The sequence below is a fragment of the Candoia aspera genome, chromosome 2, assembly GCF_035149785.1.
Source record: "Candoia aspera isolate rCanAsp1 chromosome 2, rCanAsp1.hap2, whole genome shotgun sequence".
Classification (NCBI taxonomy): Eukaryota; Metazoa; Chordata; class Lepidosauria; order Squamata; family Boidae; genus Candoia; species Candoia aspera.
In genome coordinates this window covers 140,117,859-140,142,922 of record NC_086154.1, presented here as the reverse complement: position 1 = coordinate 140,142,922, position 25,064 = coordinate 140,117,859, and the positions used below count along the sequence as shown (strand labels likewise).

General features: G+C 42.4%; 2 protein-coding genes across 2 annotated transcripts in view; one reads left to right on the top strand and one right to left on the bottom strand.

Moving 5' to 3' along the window:
- Positions 1 to 299: 299 nt before the first annotated feature.
- LOC134490683 (glycoprotein-N-acetylgalactosamine 3-beta-galactosyltransferase 1-A-like) lies at positions 300 to 9,029 on the top strand. The gene is made up of 3 exons (XM_063293896.1): positions 300 to 2,515; positions 3,414 to 4,078; positions 8,153 to 9,029. The coding sequence occupies exons 1-3, from the start codon at positions 2,311 to 2,313 to the stop codon at positions 8,369 to 8,371; spliced, it is 1,089 nt and encodes a 362-aa protein (XP_063149966.1). The 5' UTR covers positions 300 to 2,310; the 3' UTR covers positions 8,372 to 9,029.
- Positions 9,030 to 11,809: 2,780 nt separating this feature from the next.
- COL2A1 (collagen type II alpha 1 chain) overlaps positions 11,810 to 25,064 on the bottom strand; it is a 73,414-nt gene continuing 60,159 nt past the window's right edge. The window contains exons 42-54 of the mRNA XM_063292968.1: positions 23,168 to 23,329; positions 22,969 to 23,076; positions 21,810 to 21,917; positions 20,410 to 20,463; positions 19,615 to 19,722; positions 19,432 to 19,485; positions 18,474 to 18,581; positions 17,827 to 17,880; positions 17,197 to 17,304; positions 16,059 to 16,347; positions 14,767 to 14,954; positions 13,849 to 14,091; positions 11,810 to 12,404 (exon numbers count right to left, since the gene is read on the bottom strand). Coding sequence (XP_063149038.1) covers positions 12,258 to 12,404; positions 13,849 to 14,091; positions 14,767 to 14,954; positions 16,059 to 16,347; positions 17,197 to 17,304; positions 17,827 to 17,880; positions 18,474 to 18,581; positions 19,432 to 19,485; positions 19,615 to 19,722; positions 20,410 to 20,463; positions 21,810 to 21,917; positions 22,969 to 23,076; positions 23,168 to 23,329 — 1,731 coding nt within the window. The 3' untranslated portion in view covers positions 11,810 to 12,257. The remainder of the gene's footprint in view (positions 12,405 to 13,848; positions 14,092 to 14,766; positions 14,955 to 16,058; positions 16,348 to 17,196; positions 17,305 to 17,826; positions 17,881 to 18,473; positions 18,582 to 19,431; positions 19,486 to 19,614; positions 19,723 to 20,409; positions 20,464 to 21,809; positions 21,918 to 22,968; positions 23,077 to 23,167; positions 23,330 to 25,064) is intronic.

Here is a 25,064-nt window from a genome sequence, read left to right as displayed (position 1 = left end):
AGACATGGTTTGCCCTTGCCTGTTTCCTAGGGCTGAGAGGGAGCGACTGGCCCAAGGTCACCCAGCTGGCTTTGTGCCTAAGGTGGGACAAGAACTCACAGGCTGCCAGTTTCTAGCCTGGTGCCTTAACCACTACACCACACTGCCTCTTATAGGCAGCCTGGAGAATGGTAATAAATCAGGCAAGTAGTCACTAGGTGCTGAGGTAGGTGGAAAAGGTTGTGACACCTGGATATCTGCAAGAGGTTGCTGGCGAAGTAGTGACTAGAGCAGGGAATGGAGGGATAATTCTAGTCATCTCGGAGGAGGCATGGATGTGGCGGGCTGTGTTTATAATTTTATTTATTTATATATTTAATTTTATTTATGGATGTGGCGGACTGTGTTTATAATTTTATTTATATATTTAATTTTATTTATGGATGTGGCAGACTGTGTTTATAATTTTATTGAAAGTTTTAAAAAGGAAGACAATTACCAGTACAAACTAATATAAAATAAGGTAGAAAAAAGAAAAAGAATCAAAGAGAAAGCTAAAAGTGCAAGCAAGGGGGAAAAATAACAGAAAAATAGAAAAGAAAGAAAAAAGATATGAAGAAGTGGCTTCTGATATTCTTTACAGCAGTTATAAGTACAATTACAAATTTACCTCTTTCTCTAAAGTTACAACATGTCTCTCTTCTTTCTGTAATCTATCCTGTCTAATCATCCTGTCTAATCATCATATATCATAAGCATAAAACAGAAAAAAATGAACTTACGATTTATGGTTTTGACCATTTGATTGATACTTTATCATCTGTTTTTTAACTTGGAGATTCTTCAGAGAAGGGATTATCAGAAAAAAAGTGGGAGGGAGAAGAAATAATTTATTATTACACTACACCCTTTTTGTCATCCTGGGAAAACAAGAGGAAGAGATTTTTCATCCTAATTTTCAATTTTAGCGCCTACCTCGAGGAGCGTATAAATACCCAGCTGCATTCTCTTCACAGTTTTCTTTGTCCCCAACCGGTTTCATTTTGCAGAGATTCTGGGATTCACCATTTTAGGCCCAAGATTTCTTTTCCCCTCCCGTTGTTCCTGTTGAGTTCCAGTCACAGCTTTGTTACACCCTTATGAAATAACAAAAGGAAGGTTTGAGTATATCACTAAGATCCACTTTTCCTCCCCTCCCCAGGACTTATCCCCAGGGGACTGGTATGATGGGTTGCACCAGCTAGGACCTGCCTTTGATTTATCCCCACAGCCCTACTTGGTTCAATGAATTAAGAATTAGGCAGTTAACTCTGTAAATCTTCAGCACAGAGGGATTAAGGAGCAAATATTTTAATCTGATTAGGAAGAAATGGAATTGGATTTTAGTTACTAGAGCTGCCTTCCACTCTGCTACCTACAAAATAGCTTGCTGCCCTGAGATCTCTCACCCAACTTATTCTCCTGACTGGAGGCTTGGCTGGTACAGAGCAGAGGTGTGTATATTTGGTGATGGATAGATAGAAATATAGATATATAGGTACAGATATAGATATAGCAGTCACAGTCCCTTCACTGTGAGGTATTTCTGTCTATCCAGGTTTTTGAAACCAGTTATGCTAAAGCAAATTAAAGGAGGTGGGTCTGAAGTTGGAAGCAAGAGGTTGCAGGCAATGGTGTGGTAGTAATTGCTGTGGACTTTCTATCCAACAGACCAAACCAGAAAAGACACTTCTTCTCCTTTGAAGGGAGAGTCAGTCTCTCTGTCTCCCTAAATTTGTCTGTGTCTTCTCAGATGAGGAAATTGCATCCTCAGACATAATATTTTTGGTTTGCCAGCTGGGACGTTGTAGTCCCAACACATCCGAAGGGCACCAGGTTGGGGAAAGTTGGGAAATTAGACTGTAGTCTTCTACAGTCTGTAGAACTGTAGTCTATAGCCCAGGATAGATGCTGTTTGTTGGCATTTGTTTCTTTAAGAGTTTGTTGCTAGGGTCCAGGGAGAACCTGGGAATGTCACAGCCCATAGAGATGCTAAAACCGAGCACATGTGTACCTACTCAGTCCTTTGTGTTATGGATTTCTGGAATACCATGTAACAGTCCATGCATATCCACAGTAGGCATGTGTGCACTTTGCACCCAATTTTCTTGATATCAGTGGTGATTGGAACAAGTTGGGCAAATTAATATAGGATTGCATACCTGTCCCTGGGATGTAACAGTAATGTTGGCAGCCAACAGAGGCATCTTCCTCTTTATTCTGCTTTCTTCCCACTGCAGGCTACGTGACGCATCCTCACTTGCAGTCTTCCATTTCTGACAGCCAGATGTCATGGGGATATTGGGCTCCAAGAGTTCCTTCCTGGCTTTCCTCCTAGGATTCATTTCTGGCTTTTTCAGCATCTTCTACCTTGTGCAAAACCCAGTGTGGGAGGAATCCCTGCGTCTTGGCATCCAGATACCACAGGGTTCCAAGGATCTTGAAAGGATGATTGCTAAATCAGCTCTTGTCAGTTTGGCACACCCACACCGGGCAGGTAACTGAAGAGAAGGCCAGGTGCAACAGGACCCTTTTCCCCATCCTGGTGCCTTCAAGACTGCCATAGCAGTCATAATGGCCAGGAAGTAGAAGTTGTGTTCCAAATATGAGGAGGACATCAAGTTGGGAAAGGTATTTTGGAGAAATCTGAAAAGTTCCTAAGTAGGGATAGCTTTGAATATGTACATTTTCCCCTAGATTGCTGGCATGCTTTGGCCTAAATAGATAGGAGAAAATACTTAAAAAACATCCAGTGTGTTTTTGTAGGTTTGTCATATGCAGTGATCCATCTCGGGTGTTCATTGCTGGACTGTTTCACTTCAGATTCATTGGTTGGGGTGGATTTTTTGGCCTATCACACTTACCAAACTAAGTATCAAGTGTGAGTCCCAGTTTAATCTTTTGTCCAACTTTAAATGCTCCATATAAAGAATTCATGATGGTCCAGTCAAAAGTGGTTACAGTCAAGCAGGTTTTGCTGGCTGATGAACTGGACCATGCTAATAATTCACGACAGGGAGCATCACAGGATGAGTTATATTCTGCTACTGAGATGTATGGTGTGTTTCTGGATCAGCCAGTCCTGGCTGCAAGGAGCAATTTCTCCCTGCAGCTTATGAATCTGATGTCTGCAATAAATGATATCATTGCGCCTATTGTTGTTTCCAAATAAAATTTGCTGTATATGCTGTGATCATATCTGAATCTGAGAATTCAGAGGTGGGGTTTTGTGGTCTGGTCTTTAGGAGCATCTGCTGATGTAATTGCTGAAAATCAATGGTCTAGGAACAAGTTAAATTTGTAATCAATACCTGGTAAATACAAATCTCAAGTTCTATAGCCAGGATGACCTATTGTTGAAAAAAATGGTAACCCTTAGGTTCCCTCTTCCTCAGGTGAGGAGAGCAGTGTGGCAGATGAGCTGTATGACAAGGTGCGGATTCTGTGCTGGGTGATGACAGGCCCCCAAAACTTGGAGAAGAAAGCCCTCCACGTCAAGGCCACTTGGTCCCGTCATTGCAACGTGGTCATTTTCATGAGTTCAGTGGAAGACAAAAACTTTCCCACTGTAGGGCTGGGTACCAAGGAAGGCCGGGACCAGCTCTACTGGAAAACTATCCGGGCTTTCCATTATGTACATCAGCATCACTTGGAGCAGGCCGACTGGTTCCTCAAGGCCGACGATGATACCTTTGTGGTGCTTGACAACCTCCGGTGGCTGCTGTCCAACTACACACCCGACAGGCCCATCTATTTTGGAAAGCGCTTCCGGCCCTTTGCCAAGCAAGGCTATATGAGTGGCGGTGCAGGCTACATCCTGAGCAAGGAGGCCCTGCAGCGCTTCATTGTTGGCTTTGACACCAAGGTCTGCAGCCACTCGTCTTCAGTGGAGGACCTGGCTCTGGGCCAGTGCATGGAGAAGATGGGCGTGGAGGCTGGTGACTCCCGGGACACAAGAAAGATGGAGACCTTCCACCCTTTTGTGCCTGAGCAGCACTTGACAGGGAAGGTCCAAAAAAACTCCTGGTACTGGAGCTATTGCTATTATCCTATTGTGGAGGTATGTAGTGCACTAAGCTTTCCCCTGAAAGGGTGAAGCAGTTTCTTTCAGGGTTTCCTGCCAAGAATTTTCCTCAGCGCTGCTCAGAAATGCCTGAGATTGGGATCTCTTGGATGTGGATGGCTATTGCAGACTCGTTTGCCCCCCCACAGATCCCTATTTGCCCCCCCAGCTCCTCTATACAGTAAGTTGCTGAGCCTTTCTGTACAACAGGGAATAGGAACTAGGGATACTGAAGTGCTACAATTCTCATCTTTTTGACCATAGACCATGCTGGTGAGACCAGTAGGGTTAAATTTTCAGCCACAACTCAAAGATCACAGGCTCTCAGTCCTGTTGAACAGTTTCAATGCTTATCTCTTAGTCAAGTGTTTAGATGTTACAGGCATGTCTGTGGGGTTAGGGTTGCTCTTGGCAACAATAGAAAAATAGCTTGCCACTGCTTTCTTCCAGGTTTGTTTCTGGGTTCTCTTTTCCTTTGTGGGTTGCCTTGCCTCATATCTGCAGAGCCTCGCCTCCATTTTGTGGTGTTCTTAGCTTCCTCCCTCTCCTTTGAACCTCACCAGTAAGAGATACTCTACTAGGAGCTCATTCGCCTGCTGATGTTGCCATTGGGAACGCTAAACTACTGAGTCCTCCTGCCACATCAAAGTTATAATCCCTTAGGGGGATTTATCTTCAGAAATGGAGGGGAACTGAGTATTATTCTGGCCAGAACTCTGTCCCTCTACAGTTGTCTGGCCAAAGTTCCATTTTTCTGTAATGTGCATATGCCACATGTTGTAATGGCCCAGGTTTTTCACACTCATTTTCGATGTTTTGCTATGTATCTCCCGGAGACTCTGTCCTCTTTTGCTTTTTTAAGGGAAGTTAAACAGCATTGTTAGCATGCTAGAGTGGCCATTCCTCATGATCCACCTGGGCTGGGGTTGGCCCTACTATTAGGTAGTGTGAATTAGCAATGTCAGAAGGGTAAATGCTGAGGGACAAGGGGGAGTGAAAGGCACTGGCTGTTGCTAGTATTGTAGTGGATGCCTCAGCTCTATTACACATGGAGGTCAGTCTGCAGCCTAACAACCCCAGCTCCTACATATCTTTGTTCTGAGATAAAAATTCTGATGGACTTTAGTGGATTATACTTTCAGATGCATAATTCTACAATTGCATCTCAAAAGACTGAACAGCCAATAACCACCTTGGCCCTTCACAAATAGTAGCTGATTCATTTTGGACATTACTTCTTCTGCTCATATATGTAGCCATTTACAGTCCCCTGCATTGTTACTGAGGATGTCAAGCATCAGGGAAACAGGTTCTTAGCACAAGAAAAGTATTCTTTTCCCACTGGTGGAAATTATAAGATTTGGTAGCAGATAAAGCAACTCTCTGTGCCAATTCTTAGTGCATTTTGCTGATGGTTCTCCAGCTGTTGGCAGGTCTGTCGTGGATGAAACATGTTTTCTGTCTTTGTGTAGGGTGGCCAGATGAAACAGAAGGCTGGGCTTTTGCACTTTTTGTACTTGCCCAGAAGAAGGATTTTCAGCAAGTAGATCTTACCCTACAGTTCTATTTTCCTACGGAGAGATAGGGGGTATCATGTTCACTGTTTCAATGTGCACTGTACATCGTAACGTTTCACATGCCATGGCGCTGACGCACGTTTCTGTTTGGGAGGGAGCTGCTGTGAAACCTTGTACCAAGCTCTGTATGTGAAATCAGTACAATGGAATGTGTTTGGGTTATGTTCTCTGTTCAAGGCCTTTTCCCGCAGACCATCAGAAACCGTTAGGAGCACCTGGGATTGTGAACTTGGGAGGATTCTATGGGGGGGGGGATTTCATTTGCACCGAGGGTTTTTAGTTTGAATTTGGCGCACTTTCATCATTCTCAGCTTTCTCTGTGATCCTGCATACTATTCTTTAATAAATCAGATATCTTTGAATTCCTGCTCATGAGTCTGATGGTGTTTTAGAATAGGCAACCATTACAGGGGGAGGAATAATGATCTTTTTCTTTTGCATTTGCTTCATTCCCAGCTGGTATTTTTCAAGCCTGAGCCAGCAGCATTTGGCAATGATGGTACCTTTAAGGAGAAGCTGGTAGACTTAGGAGGGTTAATCACTTGATGCCATCCTGAGCAGAGGGATGGGGGTGGGGATACACTGGATGAGCAAAAGGGTCACATTGGACCCATGTAAGTGGGAAAATGTAAAAGGCTCATGGACAACCCTGTCTGACCAAAGAATAATTTGAAGTGATGAATTTGAGGGTAAAGATGCCACAAATATGTTTAGCCTTAGTAGGGGAATTGGGATTCAGTGGCCACAGAGGATTAAGTGATTAATTGGAGATTAGCTAATGCTTGCTGTGAGCTGATATGGAAGGAAGCCAATGGGGATTGCTTTCTTTTAGGAAACTTCCAATTCTAGATTACTTGACTCTCTATGTGTATGTGTATACCTGCGTGAAGGTTTTTTGATGCTTTTGTAATATAAGAACAGGGAACTTGTGGTTCTGCAACATCTCAAGGGCCACTGCTCCTAGCTGCCCAAACCAGGAAGGCTGATCGTGAAGGCTGTTCAAAGTTGTGGTTCAGCAATATCTGGTGAAGCCACAAGTTCCTCACTCTTACCTGTGTTCTTTGCATAATAGTTTCTTGGGATGTTTTTTAACAAGCAGAATCAAGATCTTGCCAAACCTCCCAGCAGTGGCCCATCTTACCTCAGGTTGCAGAAATCTCATCAGAACTCAGCTATCCCTCATGAGATCATTCAAGAACTTGTGGGACATTGCTGAAATCATTCATGCAAGAATGTCAGAGTAGTCCCGAAATGGATCAGCCATAATTTCTCAGTGCCATTTTTACTGGATCTATGTTTTGTTTTTCCGTTTATGCCTGATCATTTGAGAAGCAACCACATTCATATAAAGAGGTCTTCTATTATAAAGATTCAGGGAATAGAGATTTGAGATATTAGAGCAGCTTCTACAACCCAATGTATTGGGATTTTTCAATTCCAAAATTCCCAGTGAATAAGACCAATAGCGAAAGCTGGGCTAGATACCATCTTAGCACTTAGCCCAGGACTCCGTTTTATACCAATGAAATAATGAATCTGTTAAATGTGTTGTAACAAGCTCTTAGGGTGGTGGCATGTTGCAGTCAAGCATTGAGTTTTCTGTGCTAGCTGAAAGCATTTTCATCAGCTATCTATTCCTGTATTTAACTCTACAGTAGGCTGTAGATGTAATTATTGTTTTGTATTTGTACCATTACTGGGACATCTGCGTGGTCACTGCCAATAAGAAAAATATTACACAAATCATGGGCTGATCAGTCACAGTAATTATTGTGTATGTCATAGGCTTCATTAGTGGTGGAGGTTTTCATACTTTGGTTATGGTGGCCCCACAGAAATGTGGGTCTCCAAAAGTGGAGATGCAGCACTCTCTTTGCATTTCCTAAGTATTTAGGACTATGCATATTCCATACATTCATCTAATGATCAGTTAGCTAAGAATCAAGTGTCCTCAGAAATTAACTTCCCACACTCCCAAATTGTAACTTTTACAAAGGCGGAGGACAATTTGGAGGAATGGCCCCTGAAATTTTAACTCTCAGTAATGGGGACTCAGCAGGATTTTCAGTTGTTAAAAGACAGTGCTCATAGTTAGTTTGCAGCCCCAACATTCAGAATGTGCTGTCTTGTACAGTTAACTTGTTCAGGCACAGGATTTTGTGGGCTACACCATGTGGGCTATGCAGGCTTGGCTCTACCACTATACCACTACGTTTTTAAGCCAGTGTCCCCTATACTTGTCTTCCTCGTCTGCTGTCTGGGTTGTTCCATCTGCTTTCTGTTAAATAAACCACAAATATTTAGACGTTGGCTATTTAAATATCACTGAAGACCAGTTGTCAGCACACCTCATAATTGGTAGGCTTGCGAGGGCTGCTGGGAGTAGCAGTTCAGTAACATCTGAAGGTCCACACATTCCTCACCCAAGCTCACAGTGACAGGTAGGTCTGCACTGTAGCCTCAGCAATTAACACCAATTTTCCTATGTTCTCAGGGACCTCGGTGCTGCTCTGACCTGGCTGTCTCTTTCCACTACGTGAACTCAGAGTTGATGTACACCCTGGAATATCTCACCTACCATCTGCGTGCCTACGGTTACCGCTACCGCTACCATCCACCTTTGCCTGAGAATGCCGCTCACCTTCAGCCCCACCCACCCTTGGGAAAAGTGCCTAGGAGGAGCAGCAACACCACTGTGCAGGCCAAGATGTAAGGACTGAGGCTTGGCATGCAATTTTAGAGCAAACCGGTCCAGCTGTAGGTGGTGAGGCTTGTTGGTGCCTCAGTCCTGCTGGCCTGTGTGGTCTTTAGCACATTTTGAAGTAAGGCACCCTCTTCCTAGAACAGACCAGAATGAATATGCCCTAAGAAAGGATGATTTTCTCAACCCCAAACCTCTATATGTGCACGTGCACACTAGCCAAGTGAGAGGATGTTATCAGAGAAGCCTTTTTTTGTTGTTGTTCTTATAAGGGTGGAGGAGAAAGCAGAATTTGGCCAAGCATGATGCTGTTTTTTCCCCATTCCTTCTTTGCCTTTATTTCTGATGCAAACCAGACAGTCCCATGGCCTTGCGCATGATGTGAGCCGGGTGAAAAAGCTGAGGGCTTGGCCACAGAATGTGCTTCTTAGGCAGTGGGGCAGGATTTCCTGGTTCTGGAGTGATGGGGAAGAAGGCTGCAAAGATGCTTAGTAGGAATGTCTTGGAAGGTGGAATAGTTTCATGTCCCCCCATCCAAATACGATTGCAGAGTGAGCAAGAGGTATCGTACAATAGCCAGTGTTTGGCTACTGGAAAAAAGTAAGAATTATGTCTGGACACTGGGTGACAGATAGAAAAGTGTGGAGTCCTCGGTGCTCTCTGATAGATAGAAAAGATAGAAAAGTTATAGAAATAGAGCATTAACTCCACTGTGCCATAGGAACGTGCCATCAGCAGTTTCAGTCCTCCAGAGGGTCCAGCCTATAATTATACAGTCCCCTGATGGGTCCCTTCATGCTCCAAAGTGCATTGCAGTGACAAGGACTATTTGTGTTGAAAGGAAGATAATTGAGAGAAAGTGAGAAAGGAACTGGCAAGCCACTTCTGAAAAATGCTGCCAAGAAAACTACAGGGGGCAATTGCCAGGAGTCAGAATTGACTTGAAGGGACACATTTTTCCTCCATTGCTGCTGACCGCCAAACAGCTGACTGGCATGCAGGCAGCAACCACCCAGCTCCACCCCCACAGCCAGCCTCCTTGTCTCTTTGTCCCCCTTATTGCCTGCACCTGGCAGCTGCCCCCATGCACACCACTGAGTCCAACCTAACTCTGCTGGCATCCCTATCCATGGGAATGAAGGTTCTGCTGTGTAGTTCTCACACAGTGAGCAACTGTTTATGGCAAAACAGATAGTTCTGGAGACAGGAGGACAAGCAGATGCCAGGCCTTATGAGAATATTACTCATCCCTGATACTGTACTCAGTCTGCAGAAATAACCGAGTTCTTTTCAGTTTTCTAACTGGGAAGCATTTGATGCTTCCAAACATCCCCAGTGGCAATTACTGGCCCATAATAGTTGAGTCCTACTTTTGATAAATTGATCTGTGTTGTGGAAAATGTATGCATACTTTCAGAAGTCTCCGTCAGACAGAATGGAAAGCACCTACACTTCCAATTACACTCAAGTTTATTTCAGTGTGTAAACGCTATATTTGAATGTAACCTTTCGAGTGCAATCTTCAGAAAAAGTGCACTTAACTGTTTGAAATGCATGAGGAACACTTCACTGTGTTTCTGACAGTATAATAGATCTCAGTAATAAGAGCAAAACCAGGAACTGCCATGGACCAATAAGTTTCTGGGTATTCCTGGTGGGCTTTCTGTAGCCTCGAGATTCCAGTGCTTTGAGTGCATTTGAACTCTCTCCAGACATTGTTATCAAAGCTGGAGCCATGTTGGCTTTTGGGGGGAAGATAAATATTCCCAGTATCCTTTGCCATGCATTTCAATGCTATCACCTATTTTCTTTTAGTCATATAGCAGTGCTCTGTCCACCCTCACAGACTGGTGTAGGAATAGTTGAATGTACAACTCAACTTTTGTTTTCCTTTAGCAGAGGATAAGGAGCCTTTTTTGAATCACTAAATCTTGTAGAAGTGATAAATTACATGAGTTTAATTGACTGCTTCATAGTTCTTTCCATGTGAGTGTTTAGATGTTTCTTTTTGATAAAACCCACTTTATCACAGAGATTTAAAATTTCACTTAGTCTTCACACATGGGCAAAAGGATGGGGTCACACCTATTGCTCTCATCTCCTTGTCATGTGAAATGAAGTGTGGCATGGGAGGTTGACTGATTTAAGTGTAAAGTAGACATTGCAAGCAGCAAAACATTTTAAGCAGAGACCGCAAGTAGCAATCTCTAGCTAATCCTTTCAACAATGGTCTTTAAACATGTGCATAAGTCGTTCAGATGAAATCAACAGACCTTAAAACAGACTTTACTTGGGCTAGAATTCACCCATTTTTTAAAAAGTATGAGCCAGAGTGCTTGATTATGTTTTCATTCTTGACAGGTAAAAGAAAACTCCTTCCAGGGATTGGGCATATATATGTGTTGAAGAGAATTGTTTTGTTTCAAAATTACAAAATAAGAATTACGTTCCTTTTTAAAAAAAAAAATCTGGCGTTTTCAGTTTTTCCTTGAAAATGTTATCCTTGTGAAGATAAACATCATTCACTCATGATTACTTCTGAGGGTGAAAAATAATACAGACAAATGTAAAGATAATTATTTTATTCGGAGGAAGGTGAGAGTGGAAAGCAGAAAGAAAAGTTGGCCTTATCAGGGAAGGCTCAGAAAGAGTGACAAAACGTAATCATGTCAAGAGGCTTCACTTCTTTTAGAAATGTGTTTACATCTCAAAGCTAAGGCATGCTTCAGTTTTAAGAGAAGTATACTTAACCGTCCAAAATCTACCTTTTTCCATCCTCTTAATTTATAAATTTTCATGGTACAGAAACAGGGCAAGAAAGAGCATGAAAATATAGTTGTTTAATCAATGTGCCCAAGTTCAAAAAAATACAATAATTGCCAGTTTATTATATTTACGGGACCACCTGGCAAATACTGCATTTTTCTAAGCTGGGCATGTTGATTAAGCAAATTTATTTTCATGTTCTTTCTTGCCCTGTTCCTAAAACAATTTTTTTGGTTAGGCCAATTGAGCACTGTATAACTCGAAGGCTTAGTTTACGCTTACAGTCAGCTAGAGCTGGTAGCATCGCTTTATTTATTTAAACCACCATCAGTGATACTTGTAAGAAAATAAGCTGGTGGTCAACTACGTCTTACCAAACAAGGGAGCTGAAGATGAGGAGAAAAAATGAGGACTATCACTTATCTGTGGGAGTGGAAAGGCAGTATTCTTCCAACACGCACCCCTCATATTTGGTATATAAGGCTTAATCATTTTGAGGTTTTGTCTTTGTTTTCTAGTGTGAGCATGAATACTAGGGAAGTTTAAGCACTGACCCTATGACTGATTTCATTTTATAAAACAGAAAGGAAAATAAAAAAGTTGGGACAGGAGTCGATAGAATTCGGAATAGTGGACAAAAACAAAATAATCAGATCAACTTGTTACTTTCCAACGAAGGTTTTTATATCAATTGATGTTAAAAAATACAGACTTGTTTTACAATAATAGCACCATCTTTAGTATCATACACAGTAATCTTGCTTTGATACACACTCAGGGGTGGGGTGGGGAGAAGATTTGGCTACAACCAGGATTTGGGATGTCAGCAATTTGAGAGGAGGACCCTTCGCACATGCTTGTGAGCTTCCTATCACCACCTGACCCAGGAAAGGCCCTCTAGGAAGACAATAAATAAATAATACCATTATTAGTTGTTCCTTTCTTTCTTTTGCTTGCTTCGTGATCTACTCAAGCAATGGTGACCACAGAAACAGAGAGTCCAAAATGTAAGCAAAAGGGTTTTGGGAAAAGGGAGGAGTTTGGTTCAGCCATTCAGTGCAGAAGTCCTAAAAGTGATTGGGAAGTACTTGGGTTGGTAAAAAAATACTGATTTTTAGGATTTTTTTTTCCTTTACAAAAAGCACGCTGGGCCAACGTCAACACCAAATTCCTGATCAGCTCCACCAATGTCCATAGGCGCAATGTCAATGATGGGCAGGCGTGAGGTCTTCTGAGATCGATATTCAATTACTGTCTTCCCCCACTTGCCAGTGTGTTTCTGGAATGGTGAAAATAGACACACACAAACAAGGATGCATTATTTCAAGAACTTTGTACTCCAATTTTAGCGAGGTACTTGGATGATAATGCAATAGATCTGGAAGGCAAGGCTGGCATAGACTGGCTATATCTACACTCAAATCAGTGTAATTTTGTGGTAGCATTATCTCAGAAATTTGAGTGGGGAATTATAATGTCCTGTTTAGCTTGCAATGCAGTTCTGAAGGGTGGAATCACACCACCTCCTCATGGATCTGTTAAGGGATTCTAGCAGCTCAGGGTCTAATGTTCTCTTGAATAATTGTATCTTCAGACAGGTGGGTAGATGGAAAACCTATAAACTGTCTGCTTTGATGAATAAAATAGGTATACATTCTACAGCAGATTACAGATACAGAACAAATCTCTCTGGCTTTATAAACCTTTGACTCCTTTTTTGTCACTTGAAGATCTGGGGGTGGGTGGGAGAGAGAGCACATAGAAGACCTCCCTGCAGAACCGGATTCAGAATTGTCTCTCTTCTTCCTTTCAATCTGATAGGGCCTACTGTATTTTACCCAACTGTGCATTCCAAATACTTATTATGGGCGGTAAGGCCATAAGAGGATACGATGCCTCCAGTTCAAGTTTCACCCAAGTTCGAGATGCATCTTTTTATGTTGGAAGTGTGAACTCAGTGACACTGATAGCACTTCATGCCCACCTGACCACAAGGGGGCAGTAGAGTGTAGGTAGAGAGTTAAGATTTACTCATGTCCTTTCCATGTCTATCGCTCTTTATCTAAGAAACTCCTGATCTGAGATCACGTCTTCTGCTTCTTCCTATGCACACACATACAAAGCACATGTGTGCTTTTGACTCCACCTGGTGGCATGTAGCTTGCTAGGTGCTAAGCTTTGCCTATCCCTAGAATGAATTTCCTGTGATTAAATCATTGTTCTCTTTTAGTTATAAAGCTTACTTCACTAAAAGATTCCTGCTCTCAGGAACGCTCACACGCTCACACCCAGAACGATTCGGCTGCCAGCAAAATCTTAACTGGTTCCTTGGCCTGAAATGGAAATCTGCGTTGCGCAGATGGCGGCAATCTCACTGGCCACCAAGCTAATCCTGGTACTACCACTATGGTCTGATGCCCTTGAATCAAACAGTTGTGCTATTCTGAATAAATGTGAGGGAGGAGTAGTATTTGTATTGACTTTCTTGATATACCCTGTACAGTAGCCCCCCCTTTTTTTCAGTAAATAAAATAGTCATCAGGACTGCAGCTCAAAAATTATTTTAGGAACATGCCTAACACCATTGTTAGGAATTTGCCCTACACAGATAATACTGCTGCAATTTCTCCCCACTTTATGCTCTCCAGAATGAAGATATGCCACCCAATTAGGCAGAAGCAGCAGCATCCCCAATAAACCATGACTGCTTGCTTTCTACTTACAGTACATCCATCCTGCAAGGCATTGTAGGTAAACCTGCTATTGCCCTCAGCTCTGATCTCCACATCGTTGGATCCCTGTATCAGGACAGCTTTCTTAAGGTTGCCAGATGCTGCATCCATGTAGGCAATACTGTTCTTGCAGTGGTAGGTGAGATTTTGTGAGCCTTCAGAAGACAAGAGCCGCAGGAAAGTCATCTGGATGTTGGCAGTGTTAGGAGCCAGGTTGTCATCTCCATAGCTAAACTGGAAAAGGACAATGCAAAGCCATTAGGACATAGAAATCTTAAAGAGCCAAGGGAGAAGGAGCAAGAAGCATGGAACACATGGTTGCCAAGACAAAGCATGGAAACAGTTCCCAAAGGGAAGCTGAATTCTGAGACCGTTGCTTAAGAACTGCTTGTTGGGATTAGATCAAGATCCATCCATCTAGTCTGGCATTTTATTTATGTACTCCATTTATATCTCATTTTTTTCATGAGCTCCAGGTATTCATGGTTCTCAACGTACCATGTTACTCCCCACCCCTAGCAACGCAGTGAAGTAGGTTAGGTTTAGAAATGGTGATTTTCCCCTAAGTCATCAAGTAAGATCCTTTCCTGACTGAGGATCTGAACATGCATCTTCCAACTCCTTCCCAACACCTGTAGGTGCCAACATGTCCATAGACCAGTGTTTCTCAATCTTGGCAGCTTGAAGATGTGTGGACTTAAAATTCCCAGCATTTAAGCTTATGTGATTCAGGACTCTTGCTTCACACAGTGTCACAGAAAAGCTGCAGTTACTAAATGAAGTTGTGTTTGTTTTCTCACAGAAAAGCTGAGAAAGGGAACTGGGATGCTCACAGAAAATTGGGTCAACATTTGGTACTCTCTCCAAATCAGTCTAATCCAAGACCAGTTATTGAATTTGTCTACTTACATGAAAACCTCCATTGATGCTTTCTCCAAACCAGACATGCTTTTTCTCCTTGTTCTTGCTTGTCCACCAATTCTTTCTGGGAACGCTCCTAGGCTTTGGGTAGACGCAGGTCTCACCAGTCTCCATGTTGCAGAAAACTTTTATGGCATCCAAAGTGCAGCCCTGGTTGGGGTCAATCCAATAATCACCTGTAAAAGTGAAACAAAAGCAGTTATGACAGTGTGTATGTCTCTTCTCATACATGCATATATATCTCATTTCTCTGCTTTTCTCACCTGATCATAACAGGCTTCCTGCACAGGCCGTTTTCCTATCAAAGGGCAGCCTGGGCATTAGATATCTAACTAATCGTATTAGAATGGAATTAGAATTTCCACAGTAGAATGGAATTTATTAATAACCAGACCATGAGTGTAAAAAGTAAAATAATAAAAGCTGAAAGTTACATATCAACCTACTCTGGAAATTATGAAGCAGTGTAAATCTTAAAGGTTTTTGAAAGATTAATCTTCATCCAATGATGCTGATCTATAAATATATCCCTAATGTTTACTGACTACATATGGGGGGGAAATAGTATGAGCATCACCACTACAGTATTCAATGATTAAAGATTCCATAATAAATATTAATTAATGTTTTGGCCTGTCGTCTATCATTTTTAGGTTGTGTTTCTTGATTCACTCTGATAACAGATTGTGAATCTGAGCTCAGTGAAGGAAAGCTGCTGCTTCTCAGCTCCTCCAGTACAGTGTGGTTTCCAGTGACATTTGGGGAAGGGGATATGCCCACAGTTACAATACACAGTATCTCTCATACCTTCAGTGATGTGGATCAAGCTGACTTATCCCATATTTTTGGGTGGTGGGAATCAAAAGTATCCAAACCACTCTTGCTGGGAGGGCCACTGTCAACCTTCCCAGGTAGATCAGACAGGAAACACAACCAGATGAACTAATTCTACCTTATTGTAAGGCTACATTAACAGAATCTTGCAAGTCTGATAGTACAAATCTCCCTCCGTCTCTTTTACATCCTGAGAAGTTAGGGAGGTTCCTTTCTGAGTCTCTTTCTCTGCCCATTAAGCAGCTGCAGGCTATTCCCTCTCTTATCTGACCCTCTCATCTCTTCCCCCCATCTCCCAGGGTCATTCCTATACACCACTGCAGCCATTTATATATGCTTTGAGTGGGAATCATTTGGTTCTCTCTGGGTGTAAGTTTTACACTTCTGAGCTGAAAGCACTCCTGTCAACCCCAAATCAGGCAGGGGCACTCTGCCTGGAGACTCACCACTCTTCCATTCAGGGTGGCATAGTTTCAGGTCACGGCAGGTTCGAGCTGGATTCTTCTGACTGCCCTCAGGACTTCGGATGCTTTCAATCTGGCTGTTGAGATTCTTCAGGGTGGCATCAACCTCAACGTCATGCTGCCGCAAGTCGCTGGAAGCCTGGTCAGATCGCATGTAGCGCATTGGATCAGGGCCTTTCTCAGTCTGACCAAGGCCAGCAAAGGCTGACATATCGATACCAGCTCCAGGTGGGCCAGGAGGGCCAGGAGGGCCGGGATTGCCAGGAGGACCCTGTCAGAGAAGAGGAAAGGAGACACTCCTAAAAGATTTGCTTTAGGACAGAAATATCTCCTACCCTAGTAGGGTTCTTTGCAGCTTCCTTAGGTAGCCTTGGCCCATTGCTGGGAGCAAAATTTAACTTGGTTGGTCTAGCAGAGCTTTTAGTGGCCTTGCTCTTAGTCAGGAGAATGCATCAGCCTGCCTTTTCAAATATCACATGAAAACATAAAGTGTTCGCTTTGTTTTTAGCTTGTTTTACTAAATGTAATCAGTGAATAAGCCCTGTGTTTTCAGGTGGTCAAAACTAAAGGAAGATGGGTTGTTAGCTAATTGACTATAACTCCAGCTTAGCATGATGTGCAAGTGAGTACATATGGCTTTTTTGTTGTTTTCTGGCTTATCTCATCTAAATCTAAGCCTCACCCAAGTCTTGAATCAATTCAGGGAAGTAAGAGACAAACACAGCTTAAAACAAGAGAAGCAGGCAAACCAGAAATTGGCTAGACAAAAAACCATGGTTACTTTGCTTGTTTGCAAGACTTTTTTCCTAGCTTTTTCAACAAATTATGGTTAAAACAAAGCTCAGTGTGCTATGTGCAAATGGCCTGAAATTGCTGTTCTCTAATTAGAAATGCCTTTTGGAATGAGAGTTTATAAATATAATAAGAAACAAGCAAATAAAGAAATATAAATATTTTATCATATTATGGAGTTCCATGCATTTTCTATTCATAGAATAATAAAATTCTTTCAAAACACCTTGTGCTTAAGTTAATTCCCCAAGGAAAAAAAATGCCAACATCCTGGATGTAATTTGTACTTCTTTATTTCCATCATTTATAGCTTTTTTGAGTTACTTACAGCTGGACCAGTTTCTCCACTACGACCACGAGGACCAGGAGGGCCAATGGGGCCAGGCATGCCATTAGAGCCATCTTTGCCAGAGGGACCAACAGGACCTGGGGGACCCTAGGAGAAAGCCCAAAATTGCAAGTGAGAATCAGCTGCCCATGAATGCTGCCTATATAAGAAATGTACAAGGGAAAGAACTGCAGGGTTGCAACATAAATTTGTTAATCAATCAATCAATCAATCAATCACATTGATGCTTCCAAATTTTTGCTACAAGATTGCAGCATGAGAGTCTTCTCCAAGCTGGCATGCTCCAGATATCATGGAACACGCTCAGCCCTTATGAAGTGAGCCAGAAGGAGATTTGGAAGCAACAAAGGATCTACCACTCCACTTCATCTCATTAGGAGTTGCTTGTGCCTTCTCCCTAAACTAATCAACAAGAAGAACTCAGAGCCTATAATTTTATGTTTATATCAAATTCTGTTAATTGGAAAAAACTAAATTCTGCAATTCATAGCATCATGCCTGATGAATCAAGAATTCATGCAGCAGATTGAATACGCATCAAACTATCAATTGTTTGAGCATTCACTAACAAAATTAGCTTTTCTGAAGTACCCTGGTAATTGTACGTACCCTGGGACCAGAGGGACCAGAGGGACCAGCAGCACCTTGATCTCCAGAAGTACCCTAAGAAAGAAAGGGAAACAGCTGCATAGTTAAATCTGAACTTCTGCATTACGGCTTCTCTGCAGAAGAGCCCAAACTGTCTCTTCAACATGGAACCCTTAGGCTTTTTGATTCATTGTCCTCTGTGCATGAACTAACATGCCAGTGATCCTCTGTGCATCTGCATGTTGAAGGACAGCCTGAGATTTATTACAAGGTACAAACTCATCCTATAGGTATAGGTATCTTGCAATCGTATCTTTTGGAGAAGGCTGTTGTTAGTAGTGGGGCAAAATTGTGTAATAATAACTGTCTTCTTGGCTGAAGATCCTCTGATCAGTTTTCAAAGATCTCCAAAGTTGTCTGGAAGGCAATTTAAACTCCCAAGCCTTGCTAAGGGTTATTTGGTATACAGAATTTCAATTCACAAGTCTTATTAAGAGTTACTGTATTTATGAAATCTTAGTAGAGAGAAGTACATATTGCTTTGTAAGAATTGGTTCTTACCCTTGCTACAACAGAGGAACAGATGCACATTCCCAATCTATGGCAAGCCTAGAACAGAGCTTATGGGGCTGAATCCTACCAAGGGATCTGCTGAAATCAAAACTTACAGGAGGCCCAGGGAGACCCTGCAGGCCAGTGAATCCTCGGTGACCCTTCAGACCTCGTTCTCCTGCCTCTCCAGCTTCACCTTTGTCACCACGAGGACCTTGTGGACCCTAGAAGTGTAAAGCACAAGCCACATTCAGGACAAGAGAACCACAGAGAAGCTTGCTTGCCACAGAATACAGGGGACGATGATGGAGTTACTCCACAGTGCCTTATATATTTGCACACTACAGAACGTGAATAATTAACTTTCCTTTTGACAGTAGCACCACTCCAGGCTTGGCAATCATGTTTCATAGTTCTGGTTGCTACATTCTGATGTTACAAAGCACAAAGATGTTCCTTGCAAGGGATGTTATGACATCAACCCCTCACCCAGGACTCCAATCACCTGCCTTGGTGGGGTACACTGCTAACTACAGAGATTAAACTAGAAAAACCTTGGTTACTTTGAGTTTAATTTAAGGTATTGAAGTATGTTTATACCACTTGATTTAGTATTATTTTCTATGAATGCAGACTATTTAGAACTGGACCATTTGGCCAGAAACAGACAGATTATACTTGATGTGTACAAGTTAAAGTAGAGGGCTATGATGCTTTGGTCTTTCTTTAGTGGCAAATGCTTATAGCAGAAGCAAGCAATTAAATGCTCCGGGATCTCAATATGCCTACAGACGTCTCTCTTCAATTAAAAAAAAATTAAAATGGGAAACTAGTATGTCACAAAGTAAACAAAAATCAGACCTACCTTGCCAATTAACTTTGCAAAATATGAAGTGCTCCCTGTGGCATTTACTCATTGTACTAATCACACACACTGAAAGCAAATTCTCCTGGATACATATAGCAGAGGTATAGCTGCAGTCTTACCAATTGCTTTTGGCTCTGGGGGGATTCTACAATGTTTACAGAAACTCAGGAAAAGGTGAAGCTGGACAAAGGGAAAACAGTACTCACAGGCAAGCCCCTTGCTCCTGCAGGGCCAGAAGGACCAATGGGACCTTGAGCACCCTGGAAAAAACAAAAAGATTATAAGTTGACCTGGTCCTCTGTCAATGAGAGGATCAAAGGCTGTAGTTTTCAGAACTGATTTGAAGACCAGTTTAATTCTAGCTCCTGCCTTGTTACTAAACACTTAACTGTTTCACCTCTGTCTCCTTGTTTGCCAGTTTGACCAACAGGACCTGGAGAGCCAAGTGGGCCAGGAGCACCAGGACTTCCAACAGCGCCAGTCTCACCACGTTCGCCCTGTTTGGAGGCAGGGAGAGGGGGAGGAAAGAAACAAAGTTCAAGTATTAAATGCCACATACATGAAGGGTGGAGTAAGAGACAACTACCACAAAGAAATGGCCTTTTTCTTATTCCATTCCATGCTATTAGGGGATACAGCATAGCAGAGTCAATGCTAGAGCTGAAGGAGCAATTTGGGAAACATTTGGGAAGACTGGCCAGCCATGGTTACTTAGCACCCTTCCTGAAGATGCTGCTCCTTGCAGAAGCTCCCCCTTCATGTTATTTATTTATATTTATTATTTAAATGTCTGGGGCCATCCACTCATCAATGATTCTGGATGGTTTACATGGATTAAAAGCAAAAATGTCACATTAAAACCACCACCCATTCTATCCACGCTGCCCTCCCCGTTCTAACAAGGGGAAACTGTTTTGGTGTCTAGCACTCTGCTGTGCCATGAAAATTGCCCTGCCTGGGGGGAGGGAATGGGGACCTTAAGAATCAGGAAACAAGGGCTGAGAATATGGACAAAGAAAGCAAGCCATACAGAGGGCAGGCATCCTGCCCCCATGTGAGATTGTAGAGGCAGGTTACTATCTCCTTACAACTTCCTAGTAAAAGCAGTAATGAGACACTAACCAAATAAAAGAAGTGAGTGAAAGTAGACTCCTGGAACTAATCACCTTCCCCAATACACTTACCTTCAGTCCCGGGGAACCGTCTCTGCCTGGGGGACCATCTGAACCAGGATTACCCTGAGAACAAGAAGGGCGCAGTTATTTCTTAGAAAGCCAGGAATGTGCTCGTGCAGCAGGGGTCTGGCAACTAATTAGGAGTAGGTGGCCGCTTCTACCAATGCAAAACTATGTATGTTCCCTGATGATTTGCTCCTTGAATTGTCCCATACCATCTAATCTTAAACAAATGTGCCCGCTATCTCTTGGAGGTCAAACCTGAGCAAATTCTGGTTTGGTAAATGCTTACCTAAGCATGCCGCTTTTTATACCATTAAAAATCTCCTCCGGGCTTCATGTTGCAGTACCAAGCTTTAGCCTAAGCTAGTAAGCATTAGCAAACAGAGCACAGGACCAGAACTACTCCCCATCTGCTAATGAAGCAAACCTGATGGTCTTCTAGCTCTCTACAATCCACTTCCCAAATTCATCCTTTTTAAATTTTTCTATGAGCTCTATCCACAGCTGCAGCTTCTATTGCCTTTTCCATCTTACTTATCTAGTGATGGTGATGGGCGAAGGAATTAGCTGAAAAGCCCTGTCCATTAGTCTGGGCATCTGCTTCTTCAGTAGTGTGTTATACTGTTTCTAGAAATATTCTATCAGAAAAACAAAATGTTTCCTTTTAGGAGATTATGGAATATAGTTTTTTAAAAATATGTGGCAGTAAGGGCAATTGCTTTAAATTAGTTTTTGGGTCAACCGTGTGAACAAGAGAAGGGGTGAGCCAAGATCTTAGCTGCCAGATCCAGGGCTGCAACTGTGGGGGGCAAGCTGGGCATGTGCCCCGGATGCAATGCTGGGGGGGGGCACCAAAATGAGCACTGAGGGGGCACCAAAATGGGCACGGAATCCATGTTTGCCCTCGGTGACACAGTCCCTAGTTGCGGGCCTGGCCAGATCATGCCAACCTCAACACTATTTAGTCATGAGCTTCCTTGGCCTCCATGGTGTAATGTGGAGAAAGGGCAGCTGCTCTCCTTCAGAGGGGAGCTGTAGGCTTTTAATTATGTTTGATTATGCTTTAATCCCATTCACCAGGAGGAATTTTCAATAAAGGTCAAGACTCCAGCAGTAAGTATGTCTTGAATCAGGACAGAAAATGGGTCCAGAATTTTGGGACAACTACTTCAGATACTCCTTGAGACACAATTCTAGAATACCGGATGTAGTGTCAGGCTGTTGTCACAGTATGGGCCATCATCAAGCCTAGTCATTAAACCACACAGCATAATGGGGAAGGGTACATATATATTTAAATACACATTCTCTTGAGAGGAAGCGTTCATCATAATCTCAGTCTGAGAAACCAGAAATGTATCTTTTGTTGCCCAGACCACAAACATGCCTAGGTTAATTAGACTCACCTCACGGCCAGGTTCACCAGAGGGACCAGTCAAACCGGGTGGACCAACAGGGCCAGGTGGGCCTCTATCTCCTGGCCCTCCAGGAGCTCCTTGTTTACCAGGTTCGCCCTGGGGAAGAAGACCAATTCTTCTTAATTAAGCAGACAGAAGACTATTTTGACAGTAACCTGGGCAAAGTGAAGTGAAAAACCTCAGCCAAACTTTCCTCAAAATTAAGCATTTGAGTAAAAAGCTATTCACACAGTTTTGCTCCATAATCTTGAAGATGAGAAACCTATTTACTACAAGGTCGGTTTGTGAGTTTTAAAACTTGTATGAACTGAAAATTCCCAGAAAAGTCCTGCAGAATTATGTGAGCTATTGATAATGCTTATTTTTGAGCTATTTCCAATATCCCAATAAAATACTATTTCCTCACCATTTATTTCATGCAACCAATCATTCCCTCACATAGCCAGCATTTTTTTTCCTTTTTTTGTTTTGTTTTTTGTTTTCTCTACATTGTTTGGCTTAGAACTTTTTATTCTAAGGGAATAGAGTGAATAGGCAGAGACTTGTGGGGTCAAGCAAATCTGAAAAAAAATTGCCTCCTCCTGATTCTGCTGATAGAATCAAACCTAATCAAAAAAAAAATCAGATCCCAATCTACTTTAGGACAGTAATTTTCAGATACACAGATGAGAATTAGACTTTGCACTCTGCTGTCCTGGATGCCCAGACATGACAAAACACGTTTTTTTTTTTCATATTTGGTAAACTAAGAAAAATAAGTCAGAAGATAAATTTGTTAAATTTATACAGTAAATTTGTATAGGAGAAGTTCTCATTTGTAGTAGAATTTCTCTTCACATATTCAACATTTTAAAATGCTTCATTCCCAGGAGGCCAAATACAGAGAATGTGATATGCGTAGTTCTGAAAGATTTTGTGGTGCTGCGATCAAGGGATACAAGCCAGGTTAATCAACAGAATACTTGACAAGCAGCAGCTTAACACTCGAACATTAAAATTGAACATAATATCAATTTTGTAAAAAAAAAAAGGCAAAATGCTTTGGACATCTTACAAATTCAGAAGCTGGAAGATGAGTTGTCCTTGAACTGCATGTACATCGTACACTTTACTATTTTTCAAACTTGTTAGCCCCTCAAATACTTACAGAAGGCCCAGGCAGACCCGGAAAGCCTCTTTCACCTCGCTGACCAGGAAGACCAACGATACCTCTCTGTCCCGCCAAACCCTGAGGTCCAGGTGGGCCGTCTGCACCCTAGGAGGAAAAGAGAGGAGAGTTAATTTGCACAGGAAATAGCAACCGGCTAAGTCAACAGCTTGCGTGGAAAGACCAACTGAATACATACAGGAGGGCCGTCTTCTCCAGACTCTCCCTTCTCGCCTGGAGGACCAGCAGGGCCTTGCAAACCAGAATCACCAGCACGTCCAGCTGGCCCTGAGTCACCACGGGCACCCTTGGGACCATCCTTACCGGAAGCACCCGGTGGGCCTGGGGAACCAGGGTTACCCTAGAAAGAAATCAGGAAATCTTGGTGAAGGAAATGTGCATGAGTTGGATTGGTCTGAGGAGTCCAGCAAACCCCACCCCCAAAGATCGATACACAATATAAAAATGGATGTCTTTCAGAGACAACACAAGTCTGTCTTGTGGGAAAAAAATGGCCAGCAGTTTATGGGACATTATATACAGAGGTGGCTTGTAATGAGAATTGGGAGTTTTCAAAAGAAGGAAGCAGCTAAACTCTCTTAAAATTATTTAGTATCTCTCCATTTGTCTAAAATCTACCGGGAGCTTGGAATAATCACGGGTTCCAGGAAATGCCATTTTCTTGCCAGAAGCTCATAGGCAGGACCAGAATCACAAAAGCTATCCAGCCTAAACTTGCTGTTCTCTAACATGACCTTGCATCCCTTCTTCTACCCCGCTACTTCAGCAGGTGCACTTGAGAAGGTGTCTTGGTTGGCCCTCTGGAGCTGTGGATTGAAAAACCAATTCTAGTCCAAGGGCAAAAGTGTTACATCTGTTGTTAAGAGGGACTGATTTTTCTTCTCTGTGATTTGCCCATCTAAAAGTCAGTGAAAATTTATTTTAACTGTATTCTGTAATCTCTCACAGTTTGAAGCCCCTCAGATATTGAACCTTCATTGCTGCAGTGCAGACAGAACTCAGATGACTGGAGAGTCTGGGAGATCACAACTAGCAGACCCACACCTTTTGTAACAGGGACCAGAAGGCGGGGCAATGGCATCAGCAAGCTTTTTTCGGTGCTATTTTGTTGTTTATTTGTTCAGTCGCTTCCAACTCTTCATGACTTCATGTGCTATAGCTCCCTCTAATGATTAAAAATCCTGCTGTTTTTCTCTGACAAAAGAGCGGATGAAGGGGAAACTCATCAGAGTCCATTGGAGTTGGGCGGCCATTAAATTTAAATAAAAATAATAATAATAATAAAAAAAGTAGAGCTAGAGGGTTGTTCTTTTGCACTATGGACAGTTAGGCAGTATTTTGCAGAGGTTTAAAATATTTCCCCCCTTAAAATACATAAATGGGGGGGGTGACTCAATTGGGGAGTATGGATGCACTAAGCTTAGGCTGCCCCTTAAACCTTGCAAAACACTCCAAATGACATAAAAGATTCAAAAGCTTCAAGCCTCCCTCCTTTGAGTGCTTTGGGAATTACAAAAGGCATGCTAGGAGGCCACATGCAACTCTTCTGAACCGTGACCAGAATATCAGCACTGGTTGGTGACTAAATTAGCAAACCCACCATCTTGTAAACTTCTCCCTCCTTTTCAAGTTTGTTCTACTGCCTATCCTAATGGCATTTCTTTTTAAAGATTTTCTCTGTTTCTTTATAAATTTACAGCCAAAGACCAAAACCCACCGGTTGGAAAAGAACAAACCCAATTATTTAAGAGTAGTAAGGTCCTTTAAATTATTACACAGTTGAGCATCTAATAGCAATTGTAACTGCAATCAATGTAGCGTCTCTTTCAGAAATATCTGGGGAGTAAGAACGTTGTCTTCCTCTGAGCTGGCATGAAAATGGAATAGAAGAGGTGTTACTAAGTCAACTTGCCACACTGTGTAGAAAAGGCAGTGCAGAGTGTTTTGGTTTCTTCCGGTGGGGACCAAATCTCTCCTGTGAAGCTTAGATGAAATTGCCTTGATTGGGGTTAGCAGCAGATTTGCATTTGCATAGTGGCTGATGACCCTTAGCCCTGAAAAATTTTGTGGCAGGA